Raw genomic sequence first — 12159 nt, 5'->3', positions numbered from 1 at the left:
TTCAGAGGAGATCTGGGTGAATTCCTGGGAGCAGAAAAAGGCCAGGAGAAAAGCTTAGCAGTGGGAATGTTTTGTAGCTCACATTGTGGGAAAGAGAATGAGCCATGCAAGCATAAAACTCATCCTAGACACTGTTCTTTTATAACCATGTTGGATCATCACCAACGCTTTATTTGGAAAATATCAAAGCTTTGGTTTAGATCATAGCATTGTAGACATTGCTGTTACAAGGAATTTAAAGAGAATCCAAACTCTATCTTGATAAAGTCAAGCCTTTGTTGGGAAAGGTTTTTTATCCATTTGGGTCTTTGCACTTCAAGCAAAAATACATTTCAAAAGTTCCTTTGAATAGAAAAGAAAAAAGAAAGCAAATGTAAGCTGAATTGGTGTGTCAATTGTAGTCATGCTCCCCAGCAGTTACTTGGCAAAAGACAATAGCAGAAATCAAATTAAACATGGACTAACATGCAAGGAAAAAAATATAGGCTTCTGAACACCAGCAGGAAGTTCAATATCGGTTTGCCAAGACTTAGCAAATCACCAGGAGGGATTTCAGGCAAGAATACCTTCCTGGATTACTCCAGACTTACCACCAAGGGAACTAAATAACACAGTTGGGGGTGTCAGAGGGAGAAAAACGCAATATCAAGAACTGACATGTTCTGCAGACACAGCTCCTGTGTGGGCAGGGGGATATGCGAACCCTGCCCCCTCCACGTGGCAGCACCAGCCTTCCTGGGGACCGATCCTGCCAGGGGAAGGCCAGGCTGGGGGGAGACTGCAGCACCTCAAGCAGGAAACAAGCACTCTCTTAGGATGGTGGCCCTTGCTAGAGCGATGAGTTTTGCATAAAAGCAAACATCTTCCTCCTGAGCTCAAAATGCTGAGCTTGGTCATTCGCATCCTTCCCTTCTTGCACAGGATTTCAGCGTGGCAGGCTCTGCGGCAGGCTCTGCTGTACAAGCTGACTGTGCTCCGCTGGTCATTAAACACAATGCTTGGTATGTATTTCGGAAAAAATGAAATATCTGCTTCCATCTGAAGAAAGATCAACACCCATATTTCTAAGACCTGTATTCATCAAAATCTGTCTGGATCCTGGAATATGTCTGATGCTTGAACCAAAACTTCTGGAGTTACTAAATGTTACAGAAAGTCCTTTTTATCTCATTGCATCTTGTTGTGTCAACACAATTAGCTATCCTATCCTATCCAGTGGATAGGATAACTTTGTTTTTCTTTGGAATGTTTGAAGCATATTCTCAAACGAAGGCTGATTTTCCTCTGAAATCGAAAAGCAGAAGCATGTACATTCAGCCAAGCAGTTATATCTCTTCAAATACTAGAGTTAGTTCCAAAAACATTTCCATGAAATACTGAAATCTGAGCCAGCTATGTAGCTGAAGACAGATGAACTTTTATCAGGAAAAGCTGTTTAGTTTGATTTTAATTCAAATTAGAAAATCTGGAAAATGCAGTGTGTTCTAATCAAAAGAAACTTTTATTGCAACTTGAATCGAAAGAAATTAGTAATTCTTAGGGGGGAATTGTGATCCTCAGTATCAATTGTTTTGTTATGTTTTAATAATTGTATTGTGCTGGCTGCAGTAACATTGGGTTCATCTCACTCCAGCTCAGCTGTTTGATATATTAAGCATGCCTAAACCAGCCATCCCATCTCCTTCTTTAAGAAAAATAATGATAAGTGCAACTCCAGAGATCAGTTCATCTCACTGACCTAAAAGCCCTGTCTTAGCATGGGATGCATCGCATCCTGGGGCAGCTCAGTTCTCTCAGGCTTGTCTCTATCTAAGCCAGCTTGGCCCTTAATTTATTATGTCAATCAGATGCATATTTATATCAAAACAGATTAAATGCCTTTGTTACTCTTTGTTAATTATCATTAAAAAGCAACTATATACACAAATATATACACAAATGAGCATAAAAATAAGCAACAATTTCTGTATAAAATGAAATGCAAAAATGAAATAAAAAAAAATAAAAATGAAAAATGTACCAAAAACTCAAAAATGTGGCATAAAAGTTATGACAGTTGCTTCATTTTTAATGACCTTTCCAAAAGTATTTAGAGCTTTTCTCATAAAAATGTAACTTGAAATGTGTTATTGACATATATATATTTATATCTATATTTTTATAGAGAGACATATATATATCTACATATTGTGTACACACAATCCTAAGATGTTTGTTGAGTTTATAAAAAGAGGTTTCAATATTTTTTAAAAATATTGAATGTTTTCACACACACACAAAATGTGTATATATATACATATTGCAGTGTTTTCAACATGTATAGTTGCTGTCCTGTAGTAACAACAATGGACTAAATTAATCCATGCTGAAAGCGATTTTAAGAAGATCAGTGTAGCCCAAACTATATTTAAACTGCCTGGTCTTCTCAGTTAACTGCAACATTTTCTCGTTTCTGTTCTCATCACACTGTCCTAGCAGCTTCTATTGTAGCTAAAGGATGCAGTGCTCTCCACCAGGCCTAGCTGGGTCTCACCGCCTTCCAGCCCTGCACCAGTTATTAAAGTGCTGTGCTCAGGGCCTGAAGGACTGAAGGACTTGACAGCGGCCAGTCACGTCACAGACCGCAGCCTCTTCTGCCTTGTACCAACATTGCTGGAGTACAACCATGCAAAAAGGGCACAACACCTGCATAAAACTCTAGCGGGCGCTTCTGGAAGTATTTCATGCAGCATGCACAACTCACGGTGGAAAGAAGAGGGGAGCATCTGGCCCCTGTCCGCTAGCCCCTCAGAAGCCAAGGCAGCCCCCTGGGCCAGCAGGGGACGGCCACCATGTCTCTGAAGCACATGGCACCATAGGAAACGTGGTCCATGCTGTGCCCACACGGAGCTGGGAGAGGGCTTCAGAAGCCAGAACACGTCCCTCTGACATGGCCATGCCACGTGTCTGGATGCACAGCAGTCCAGCTCAGGGGGTATACAGATAGGTCAGCATCTCCTGAGGCTTCAGATGCTGACCTGTGTCACCCAGAGATGTTGTACTAAACCTCGTAGATATTTGCTGCTCTCAAAGTGTTCGTCTCTACTGTATTTGGTGAGATTTCTGCCTATAGTCCAGAAGACAAGTACGTTCACAGAAAAACAGCAGCATCCACCTGAAAACAAGGAAATCAATGGACTGATAGAGTCCAGTTGATTAAAAGACATGTGGTGCGCAAGAAAAGCAAACAAACAAACAAACATATTTAAGGATCATTAAAATCCTTCGCAGAAGCAGCCTCATTGGTATCATCACCTCAAGCCCTAATAAGAAAAAAATATATAAAATTTATCCATTATTCTAGAATAATTTCCTTTATGACAGTGAAGACAATACTTTGAAAAGCCTTAAAAAATAACTCAATGCCTTTAAAAAACATTTGTTAACTATTTTCACTCCTTTTGTGATGATGTGCATTGCTTCCAGGAGTAATAAAAGTCCTTAATACTGACTTTTATAACACAATGGAAATCTGATTTTGTATTTTGTATTGTGATTGTATGTGCTAAAGAAACTGAAACAAATTAGAATCCATGTGCGTTTTCAAAAAATTAGTTTTTTATTTTGCAGTTTTGTTTTGTTTTTTTCCCTAAAATATACAACTTCACAATCAATGAGTCATAGGATCTCCCTTGGGACAAATTAACCCCTTACATGAACACAAACTTAGTAAAATACAGTCAGACTTCAGAAACATTTCTAAACGTTAAAGCCCATGATGGCTAAAAAAGCAAAGAAAAAGAAAAGCAACATTCAGTTATACTGACAGAGCCCATTTATTTCTACACGTTAACACTGGCTATGTCTAAATTTTCAAGTAATATGGCACAATAGGAGTGAATAGGTGGAATCGACCAGGTGGTGCTGAAGACCTGCTGTTCAGAGCACCAGTGTTGAGGAGGTTTCACTCTGGTGAGATCCCACGCGTTCCACATTGGGTAGTGAGGAGCGCATTAGGCATGCTCCTGGAGGGCATCATGCCATTTGTTTCATCAGAGAGAAATGCAGTTTGTGTGCTGGAGATGCTCCACAATGACGCAGGCCAAAGCATGGGGAACTTGGATTGGCAGGAGATGGCCTCAGAAGCACGCTTCTGACCCATGTGTAAATACTAATTAAATACATGCACTGTCAACAGAAAAATCTAGCTCAAAACATTTGCCTAAGAGAAGTTTCAAATAACACTTTAAGTTACCATAAACAGAAAACATTTAAAGTAAAAATAGTTTGCAAAGTCTTAAATTACCACTCTTCCAAATAATCGATTATTCCCATTTCCCTGCTTCTAGGAAATTCCACCATAGGAATACAAGAAAGAAAACCATTTAAGAATTTTAAGATATTTTACTGTACATCCTTAAAATGGTAGATGTTCTGTAAATATACAACATATATACAACACACAGTCTCCCTTTACTGTAGTGGTCTGGCTATTAGTTGTGCTTTCCTCCCAGTTTAGGAAGTCTAATGCTGCTCAGTTTCATGTATGTTTTCATGAAACATATGACTTGCTAATAGCAAACAGCTCAAAAAGTAGTGCATTCAATATTTAAGCATTATATTCTTAACATAGTGATAACAAACCTTAGTCTTAAGGTTGAGTAGTCTTTGATTAACATAAAACTGAATTTCTAAGCGTTAAAAAAATTCCTTATCTAAAACTACTTTTAAAAAAGGGTAAAACTTCAGCTCATATTTGAGCCAACTCTCAGCTCAAACATCATTCTGCAGGTGAAATTTCAATTTAGTTTAATTTTATCAGTTTTGATAGCTTTTCTCTGTTTCAGCTGAGATAAAACCAGAAAGATGTCAGAGCACCTGTTCCTTGGTGCTTCAAAGCCCAGTTAATTGGAGTGTGCTTGAATAAAAAACCCACAGATTAGGTGTGTACCCTACTCAAATCAACAAATCTGTTGTAGCTTGCCTTATACCTTATTTGTAAAACAGTATTGCATTTATTCCTGTGTCTATACAAAATTCCCACTGATTATAAAACCAGTGACCATTATTCATCTGCTGCCCATAAACAATCATATAAAACTTTAAAATTGTGTATGCCTGACTGATAACTGCAGGTCCATATACTTCCAGATAGAAAATATTCATACAGCAATGGAGGTCACATTCAAATACCTGACCGATTTGAAGGTGATTACTCAGTTGCTGTATTTCCTGTACATATGTACACAAAGAAACATCGGTAAAAATAGTCATAATTTCCAGACTGGTAGAAACTTTAACACATATGAAATTACTGCCTCCAGGCTAAAATCTGTCAGTCTCACTGGTAGAAATACTAATCTTCAGAAGATGCTCTTTTATGCTATGTTATAACAACCCTGGAATGAAGTAACCTTGAACTTGCCACCACAAAGGCGGTAGAAACCACTGTATTTCTGCCTCAATGTGCTGGTGCTCCCAGCAAGACAAAAGTAAAATAGGGTCAGACAGAGTGACTGGAAGAACATTGTTAAGTGATACTCAGCAGCTTTATCTCAACCTTTCTGGGTGAGAGGTAGGTTCCTTGGGACAGCAAGTAGGATGCATTCTTCACAGTACACCTGACTGTTACTTAAACAATGCTTAAACTTGTTTTCAGTGGCAATGCAACAAAAACCTTAGTTTGAAGAACCTGTTTTGTTAAAATATGACACTAACAAAAGAAATAGGAAAGAGATGGGTTCCCTCATAGCATAAGTTCTTGCTCTCTACATATACACTGACCATATAAAAAAAAATTGCAACGTCATAAAATACAGTGCTGGTAACTGACTCGCTCAGTATCCATCTCAGCTGTGACTTGTTCCTCCAGTTTGCAGGACATTAGGAAGGGGAAGAAATCTCCCTACCCTCTTCCTCAGGTTGAAATGAAACACCAAGCCAAAAGCTGCATTTTCAGGTAGATTAAGATCATGATTTCTGGTCCTCCTCTGACGGGACGACTTCCAAGAGGATTTGCAATGTTTCAGTTACATTATCTGCAAAGATAAAAACATACACATGGGAGATTTTGGGGTGGCAGGAGAAGGGGAGAAGCAGCCAGGAAAATTATCTTAGCTGATACACAACCTGCTTCCACATACTGTTCACAAGTTATATATATCTGGTGCATGTATCATTTAAATGTCTGACTTAATTTTTTGTCTTTTTAACTGTTTTCTTTGCCTCTGATCCAAGGATATGTATATACAGTAATAGTGGAAGGGTATAAAAGTATAAACTTGTTCAATAAACGTATGCATGTATTTTAAAAACATCTTAAAGCACAGCTACTCTCCACAACTGCTTAGTTTTAACAAAGTCATAATGTTGAAATACAACTCTGAAAGGCTTCGAACAAGTCAATTCTGCTGTGCCAAGATCTGCCTAACCAAAAAAAAAAAAAAAAAGGAAAAAAAAGAAAAGAGAAAATGATTACAATGCTTCACAGGTCTAAGGCTGTCACACACAGGAAGCAACTTTATGCTCTTTGTCACTTTGGACATGTATTTCCACCTTGTGTTTTTGATGGTTTTCTTTTTAGAGAACCAATTCATAAATGGCACAGTTAATTTACATATTGAATAGTAAAAGAGCATTCTTTTACCTCTCCTTTTGCTTGTCACTTCTTTTTTTTTTTCTTCTAAGTAACCTATTTTCATAGAATCACAGAACGGTTTGGATTGGAAGGGACCTTAAAGCCCACCTAGTTCCAACCCTTGGCAGGGATGCTAATCACTGGACCAGGTTGCTCAGGGCCTCATCCAGCCTTACCTTGAACACCTCCAGGGATGGGGCATCCACAGCCTCTCTGGGCAACCTGTTCCAGCACCTCGCCACCCTCTGAGTGAAGAATTTCCTCCTAATATCTAATCTAAATATCCCCTATTTTGTTATAAAACCATTCTCCCTTTTCCTATCATTATCTGCCCAAGCAAAAAGTTGCTCTCCATCCATTTTATAAACCCCCTTTAAGTATTGAAAAGCTGCCATAAGGTCACCCCAGAGCCTTCTCTTCCTCAGGCTGAACATCCCCATCTCTCCCAGCCTTTCTTCATAGCAGGAATTATTGTAAGAGAAAGTTATGGTTTTCCTTGTCTAGCACTGTGTGTCAGCATCTACACTAGCACAGAGTGAGGAAGGTAAAACAGTGCAACTCTCAGAAGACATGAACCAGAACTACTTCCCTACTCTCCTGTCTAACAGCCTCTACCATCTCCTGCTCGTCTCTCTGGAGGTCACCAGTTCAGTGCAAAGCCAGGCTGCCCTTAGACTACAAACTGATGGGGTCAGAGAGGCTGAGAGTCAACAGGGACTGCATTTTCCTCCCATCTCCCTCCCCTGCCCGCAGCGGGGACTTCAGATCTGGGCTGAGCAGAGCTGGGGTGAAGGGCAGGAGGAAAGTCAGCAGCAGAAAGCCAGCAGGGGCTCGCCCGGCTGTCCCACCCCTCCCAGGTTTGAAGACGAGCAAAGGAATAAGAAGAAAAAGAGATTTTCTCTCAAGCTGAGCTATGGTGTAACAGTTCTTGGAAAAAGGGCACGGCAGCAAAGGGAGAGCCCAGGCATCTCAAGAGCCGGCTGCGATTTTAATATCCTGTCCAACTAACAGGGCCGAGCCCCCTGCAGCAAGACCTTGCCCTCGCCGCGGCAGGAGGCAGCTGCCACTCTCCCATCTCCACGCAGTAGTTCTGCTCTGCACTGCGATGAAACACGAGCAAAGCAAACAGAACAGCAATCAGACAAGTTTGGGGGGCTGGCTTGCTTGTTTGGCTGTTTTTTTCTGGTTGCGGTATACACAGGATAAGACAGTGTAAGGAGTACTTTTTTCCAAAAAAAACATTTCTATCTGTTGTCAGTCAGTACCTCTATATTGTGTGCTTTGAGGAGCACCTTCCCGTTTGTAATGAGTCAACTTAACATATCATGAGAGTAAAGACACCATTTGTTTCTACTTTCAACCCTAATTTTCCCTTTGAAGAGTAGAATTCACTGTAAATAAGGCCCAGGGGACAACCTTTACAAAAGAAAAAGCCTGATCCAGTAGCTCTATAAGCACCACATAAAGCTTGGGAAAGAAAGCAGTAATTTACTGCACACATATAAGACTGCACATAAAATCTGCGGCAGCATAATGCTGGGAAAACTTTCTGTGGATCGCAACATCACAAACTCAATAAAGAATAAAATTCAATTCCAAATTCTCCCAAATTCAATCCACTGTAAAGAAATAAAGATTTTTAAACCATGAATCTAAGGCTAGGTTTTCAACTGAGAAGTCCAAATGGAAGAGTCCTGGTGCTGGTGCTCCACCCTTTTACACACTCATCTGCCTTGAAGGGTTTGCTGGACTTGACTTTTTTCATTTTCACATTAGTTCTACAAAAAGCAAGCAAGCAGAGGTCAAATGAAGCCTGCACTAGCTGAAAATGATTTGTCCCAGCACATTTGGCACTACAGCAAAATTCCTTTGGAAAAGAACAAAATGTTATTCTCACTGCAAAATACCACCCAGACCCTATTAACCTCACAAACTGAGAAGTAATCTTTTGTTCAATATAGTAATTTGTTAAGGAGAATGGGCAAAGTAAATACCATTAAGGACAGTCAAAATGTGCTTATCCAAAGAACAAAGATGTTCAGCCTTGGAGAGGATTTCCTGGGGAGCTCTAATACTGCAACCAGCCCGAAATCCCCTTCATGAGTGTACTTATCTTCAGGTTGGGTCTTTGAGCCCACCACTCCTTCCAGCTGCTCAACATCCCGCTCCTCTGATCCTTACAAAACCTATCCTTCATACCCAGACAAGTCTTAGCAGGGCTGATCTGTACCCATGTGGTTTTGAACCGTTTCCAAATCGTGCTGGGGTAGCTGAACAAGTCAGGTGCACCCTGACAAGGCGACTCTGCAAATGGGCAGAGAGGGAACCGCGCCACGGGCAGCCTGGGCATAGCCTAGCCGGCAGGACGCTGCCTTCAGACTAACCTGCTCTGACCTCCTCCCCTGCGGCACTACAAAAAATGCTCTGCTGAAGTCTAAGTACTTTGGATCTATCGCATTTTCAATCTGTCTAGAAAAATTCTTCACAAAGAAAGTTACCCAGTCAGTCTGGCAAAAATCTACCTTTGGTAAATTACAATGCCATTTTTTCATGTTGTCTGTTCACACCATGTCTGGAATTACTCTTCCATGCCTAAACTCATCTAATGCATATTGTTTCAAGGCTGGAATAACAGGCTTGCAGCTGCCCCATGACTTTTCCTTCCCGTATCTCACAGAGGTACCTTAAGTGAATTCAGCCTCATTCAGTGCCTTTGAAAAATGCTCTCAGACTATACAGCGGAGCACCCTTAACTCTCCAGAAATAATGTCAGTTTAATAATGACCCATGCAGAATGTTTATTGCTCACTCTGAGGAAAAAATATATATATTTTTTTATTTATCAAGTAAATCTCCACTCCACCCCAAAACTGTCAACATCGCTTTTCTGTCATTACTGTTGTTATTTTGGGAATAATAATTGCAGAGCGAACAAGCTGTTTCACCCACCGACAGGCATCCGCTGCCTTCCCCCGTGAGCCAGCACTCTGTGTCTGTGCACATTACACAGGCACCAGGCCTTCTTTCCAGAAGGAGAATTTTGTGCTATCTGAAAAGCTAGATTTACCTTCGTTGTCACAGCTGGCAGAGTGAGCTTCACATATACCCAGTCTACCTTAAAGAGAACATTTTTCCTCTCACCTAAGTAATGTGGTTCAACACTGGCATCCTGTGGCCACAGACTCAAGTAACTGTATTCCAAAACCTCTGAGACACCGCAGAAAATGCTAAAAATCTCCTGGGTTTGATAAGGAGAATTTCCTAGACCCTAAATGTCAATTTGTCTGAGAAATTACAAACAGATAAATAACAACAATTTAATAGAATGTCTTTTTGACATGTCTCTTTTCATTTGCGCTGGAAATTTCTACCCATTCCCAGGATATTTCATGCAATTTACAACTTTATGGATATAAAAATAAATAGACTAGAATTTCCTAGCCTTAAACTAACATCTTTTTCTGTAAAAATGTTCTGCCCTATTGTCTACGGACTTCCCAGCATGAATTGACAGAGAAACTCACAGATCTTACAACAAGCAGGATATAAATACATATACCTTATATTTATATATATATATATAAACACATATAACAGGTTAGCGTATAATATATTCATAAATATTCAAATATTCTTTTATTGTGAGAATCTCATTTTAAATCATCCCCTAATACTGCAGCACAAAAGACAATACACATTTTCAATTCAGAACCTATACTATATAACAGCATATACACTTAGTGTATATATATATAATAAGCTATTTTTAGTTGAAAATTTTCAGGGGTTGAATTTTTGTTTTGCAGCAGAGATTTTCTTTCAGTTTTGTTTAACAGACTATTTGCTACTCCTCAAATATTTTGCCTCTGTTATTACATTCTTTAAAAATTACCTGCATTTTGGTAACCTCTTAGCATGTTGAGTAACAAAAAAAAGAAAAGAAGAATGGGGGTGCTACAATAAACTACAATGCTTTCTTTCTAATTGAAATGCTCCAAGTAACCCTACTCCAACACATCAGAACTTTCACAAATGCTTTTATAAACTTCGAGAAATGGCATAAAAATGATTCTCTGTGTATTCCAGGTGTGAAATACCACAGCCAAATCACTTGGAAGTTGTTTTTCACAAAGCACTGAAATGATTTCCACAGAGGTGCATCAGGTATGATATATTTTGCCATCGGTTTGTTGGAACTCATCACTAAGGACAGTACATCCCCATCAAACGTGACCAAGCCTGTCCCATTCTACATATTCCTCAGTGGTCTACACACATGTGGTACCGCCAGGGCCCATTCTGTCCATCCTAGTCTCTCATCACAATAGTGACATTTAAATTTCCAAACCAATTCTCTTAGGAGTGAAATACTTTCTTGAGTGTTACAGAGGGGAAGGAGATCAGTGATTTAAAAGGAATCAGACGGGGTGGGAGGGAAGAAGGGATCGAGGGGAGAGGCATCCAGGTATTTGAAGTCAAATCTCTTTAGCTGAAGAATAGGCTTGCTGTAAACATCTCTGTTTAGTTAGCTGACACTGATTTTAACTGGCAGACCAGCGCTATAGCATGCACCAGAAAGAAACTTGCGTTGTCATGCCCCGAGCAGAGCAGCCAAGGGGATCGATAAAAAGGATTTCACAACACTGGGAGCCCTGAGAAATTCCCGGAGTCAGGATGGAGGAGGGGAGCCCCACAGTGACTTACCTAGGAGCTTTCTGAACCACTTTGGCTTCTTGTCCCATACAATAAAGAGGTAGTAGGCAGGAACTCCAGTCAGGGTTATTGCAAATCCAATCCCTGTATTGACTGGGTCGGAGTAAAGTGACAGTGCAACCATGAAAAGGCAGGTGAAGGAAAACAATGCTGGAATAAATAGAGGCACCTGAAATACAACCACACAAAGAACCATTACTTTGCGTTGACCTTGCTGCTGAATGACAATGGCATTCAGTGTTCCATGAAATGCAAACTGGATACAACCCAGCAGTACAGGGTAGCCCTGGAGAAATACAGGTATCCAGAACAGGCACACAAAATGCCAGTGACTGCAGGAACCAAACTAAGCTGAGTACTGTGGAGTAAGCACCACAGAAGTCTTTTAATTACACACTAAAACACTACAGTGTTTTACATCCTTTAAAATGTAAGGGCTGTAAATATGTTACATTGCAAAAGTCCTTTCTCTAATCCTCCAGTAGATAAGTAAGCAGCACCAACTGCAGTAAAGATTTCCTCTTTGATAATTACCTATTAGAAAACATTTTGAAACACAACAAGGAGCTCAAGTCCCCTTTTAAAACTATTAAGAACGTATTGATTTTCTTCCTAAGGTAAAAATCAAAATCTGGCAGGAAGAGAGCAAATTAAACACCCATTTGACTGGTGATAAAGATATTTGATAGCATTATGCAACTGATAGCTACTGAAAAAGCACTTTCTGACAGTATGACTGATAGCATTATCAGTGTCGCTGTTGAAAGTACCAAAAAATAACAATATCAAATTAATTTTCTCAATTTTCAAGAATGCCACTGCAATCATTA

The 12159-nt window shown here is 39.9% G+C and overlaps 1 protein-coding gene across 2 annotated transcripts in view; it reads right to left on the bottom strand.

Annotated features, from left to right (window-relative positions):
* Nucleotides 1–3523: 3523 nt before the first annotated feature.
* SLC7A11 (solute carrier family 7 member 11) overlaps nt 3524–12159 on the bottom strand; it is a 62771-nt gene continuing 54135 nt past the window's right edge. The window contains exons 11-12 of one of the 2 annotated variants that reach the window (XM_083834108.1): nt 11321–11498; nt 3524–6017 (exon numbers count right to left, since the gene is read on the bottom strand). In XM_083834108.1, coding sequence (XP_083690234.1) covers nt 5950–6017; nt 11321–11498 — 246 coding nt within the window. In that variant the 3' untranslated portion in view covers nt 3524–5949. The remainder of the gene's footprint in view (nt 6018–11320; nt 11499–12159) is intronic. The other variant, XM_083834107.1, reaches the window with a different exon arrangement.

The sequence above is a fragment of the Anser anser genome (assembly GCF_964211835.1).
Source record: "Anser anser genome assembly, chromosome: 4".
Lineage (NCBI taxonomy): Eukaryota > Metazoa > Chordata > Aves > Anseriformes > Anatidae > Anser > Anser anser.
The sequence above is the reverse complement of the archived record's forward strand: the minus strand, read 5'-3'. Positions and strand labels throughout refer to the sequence as shown.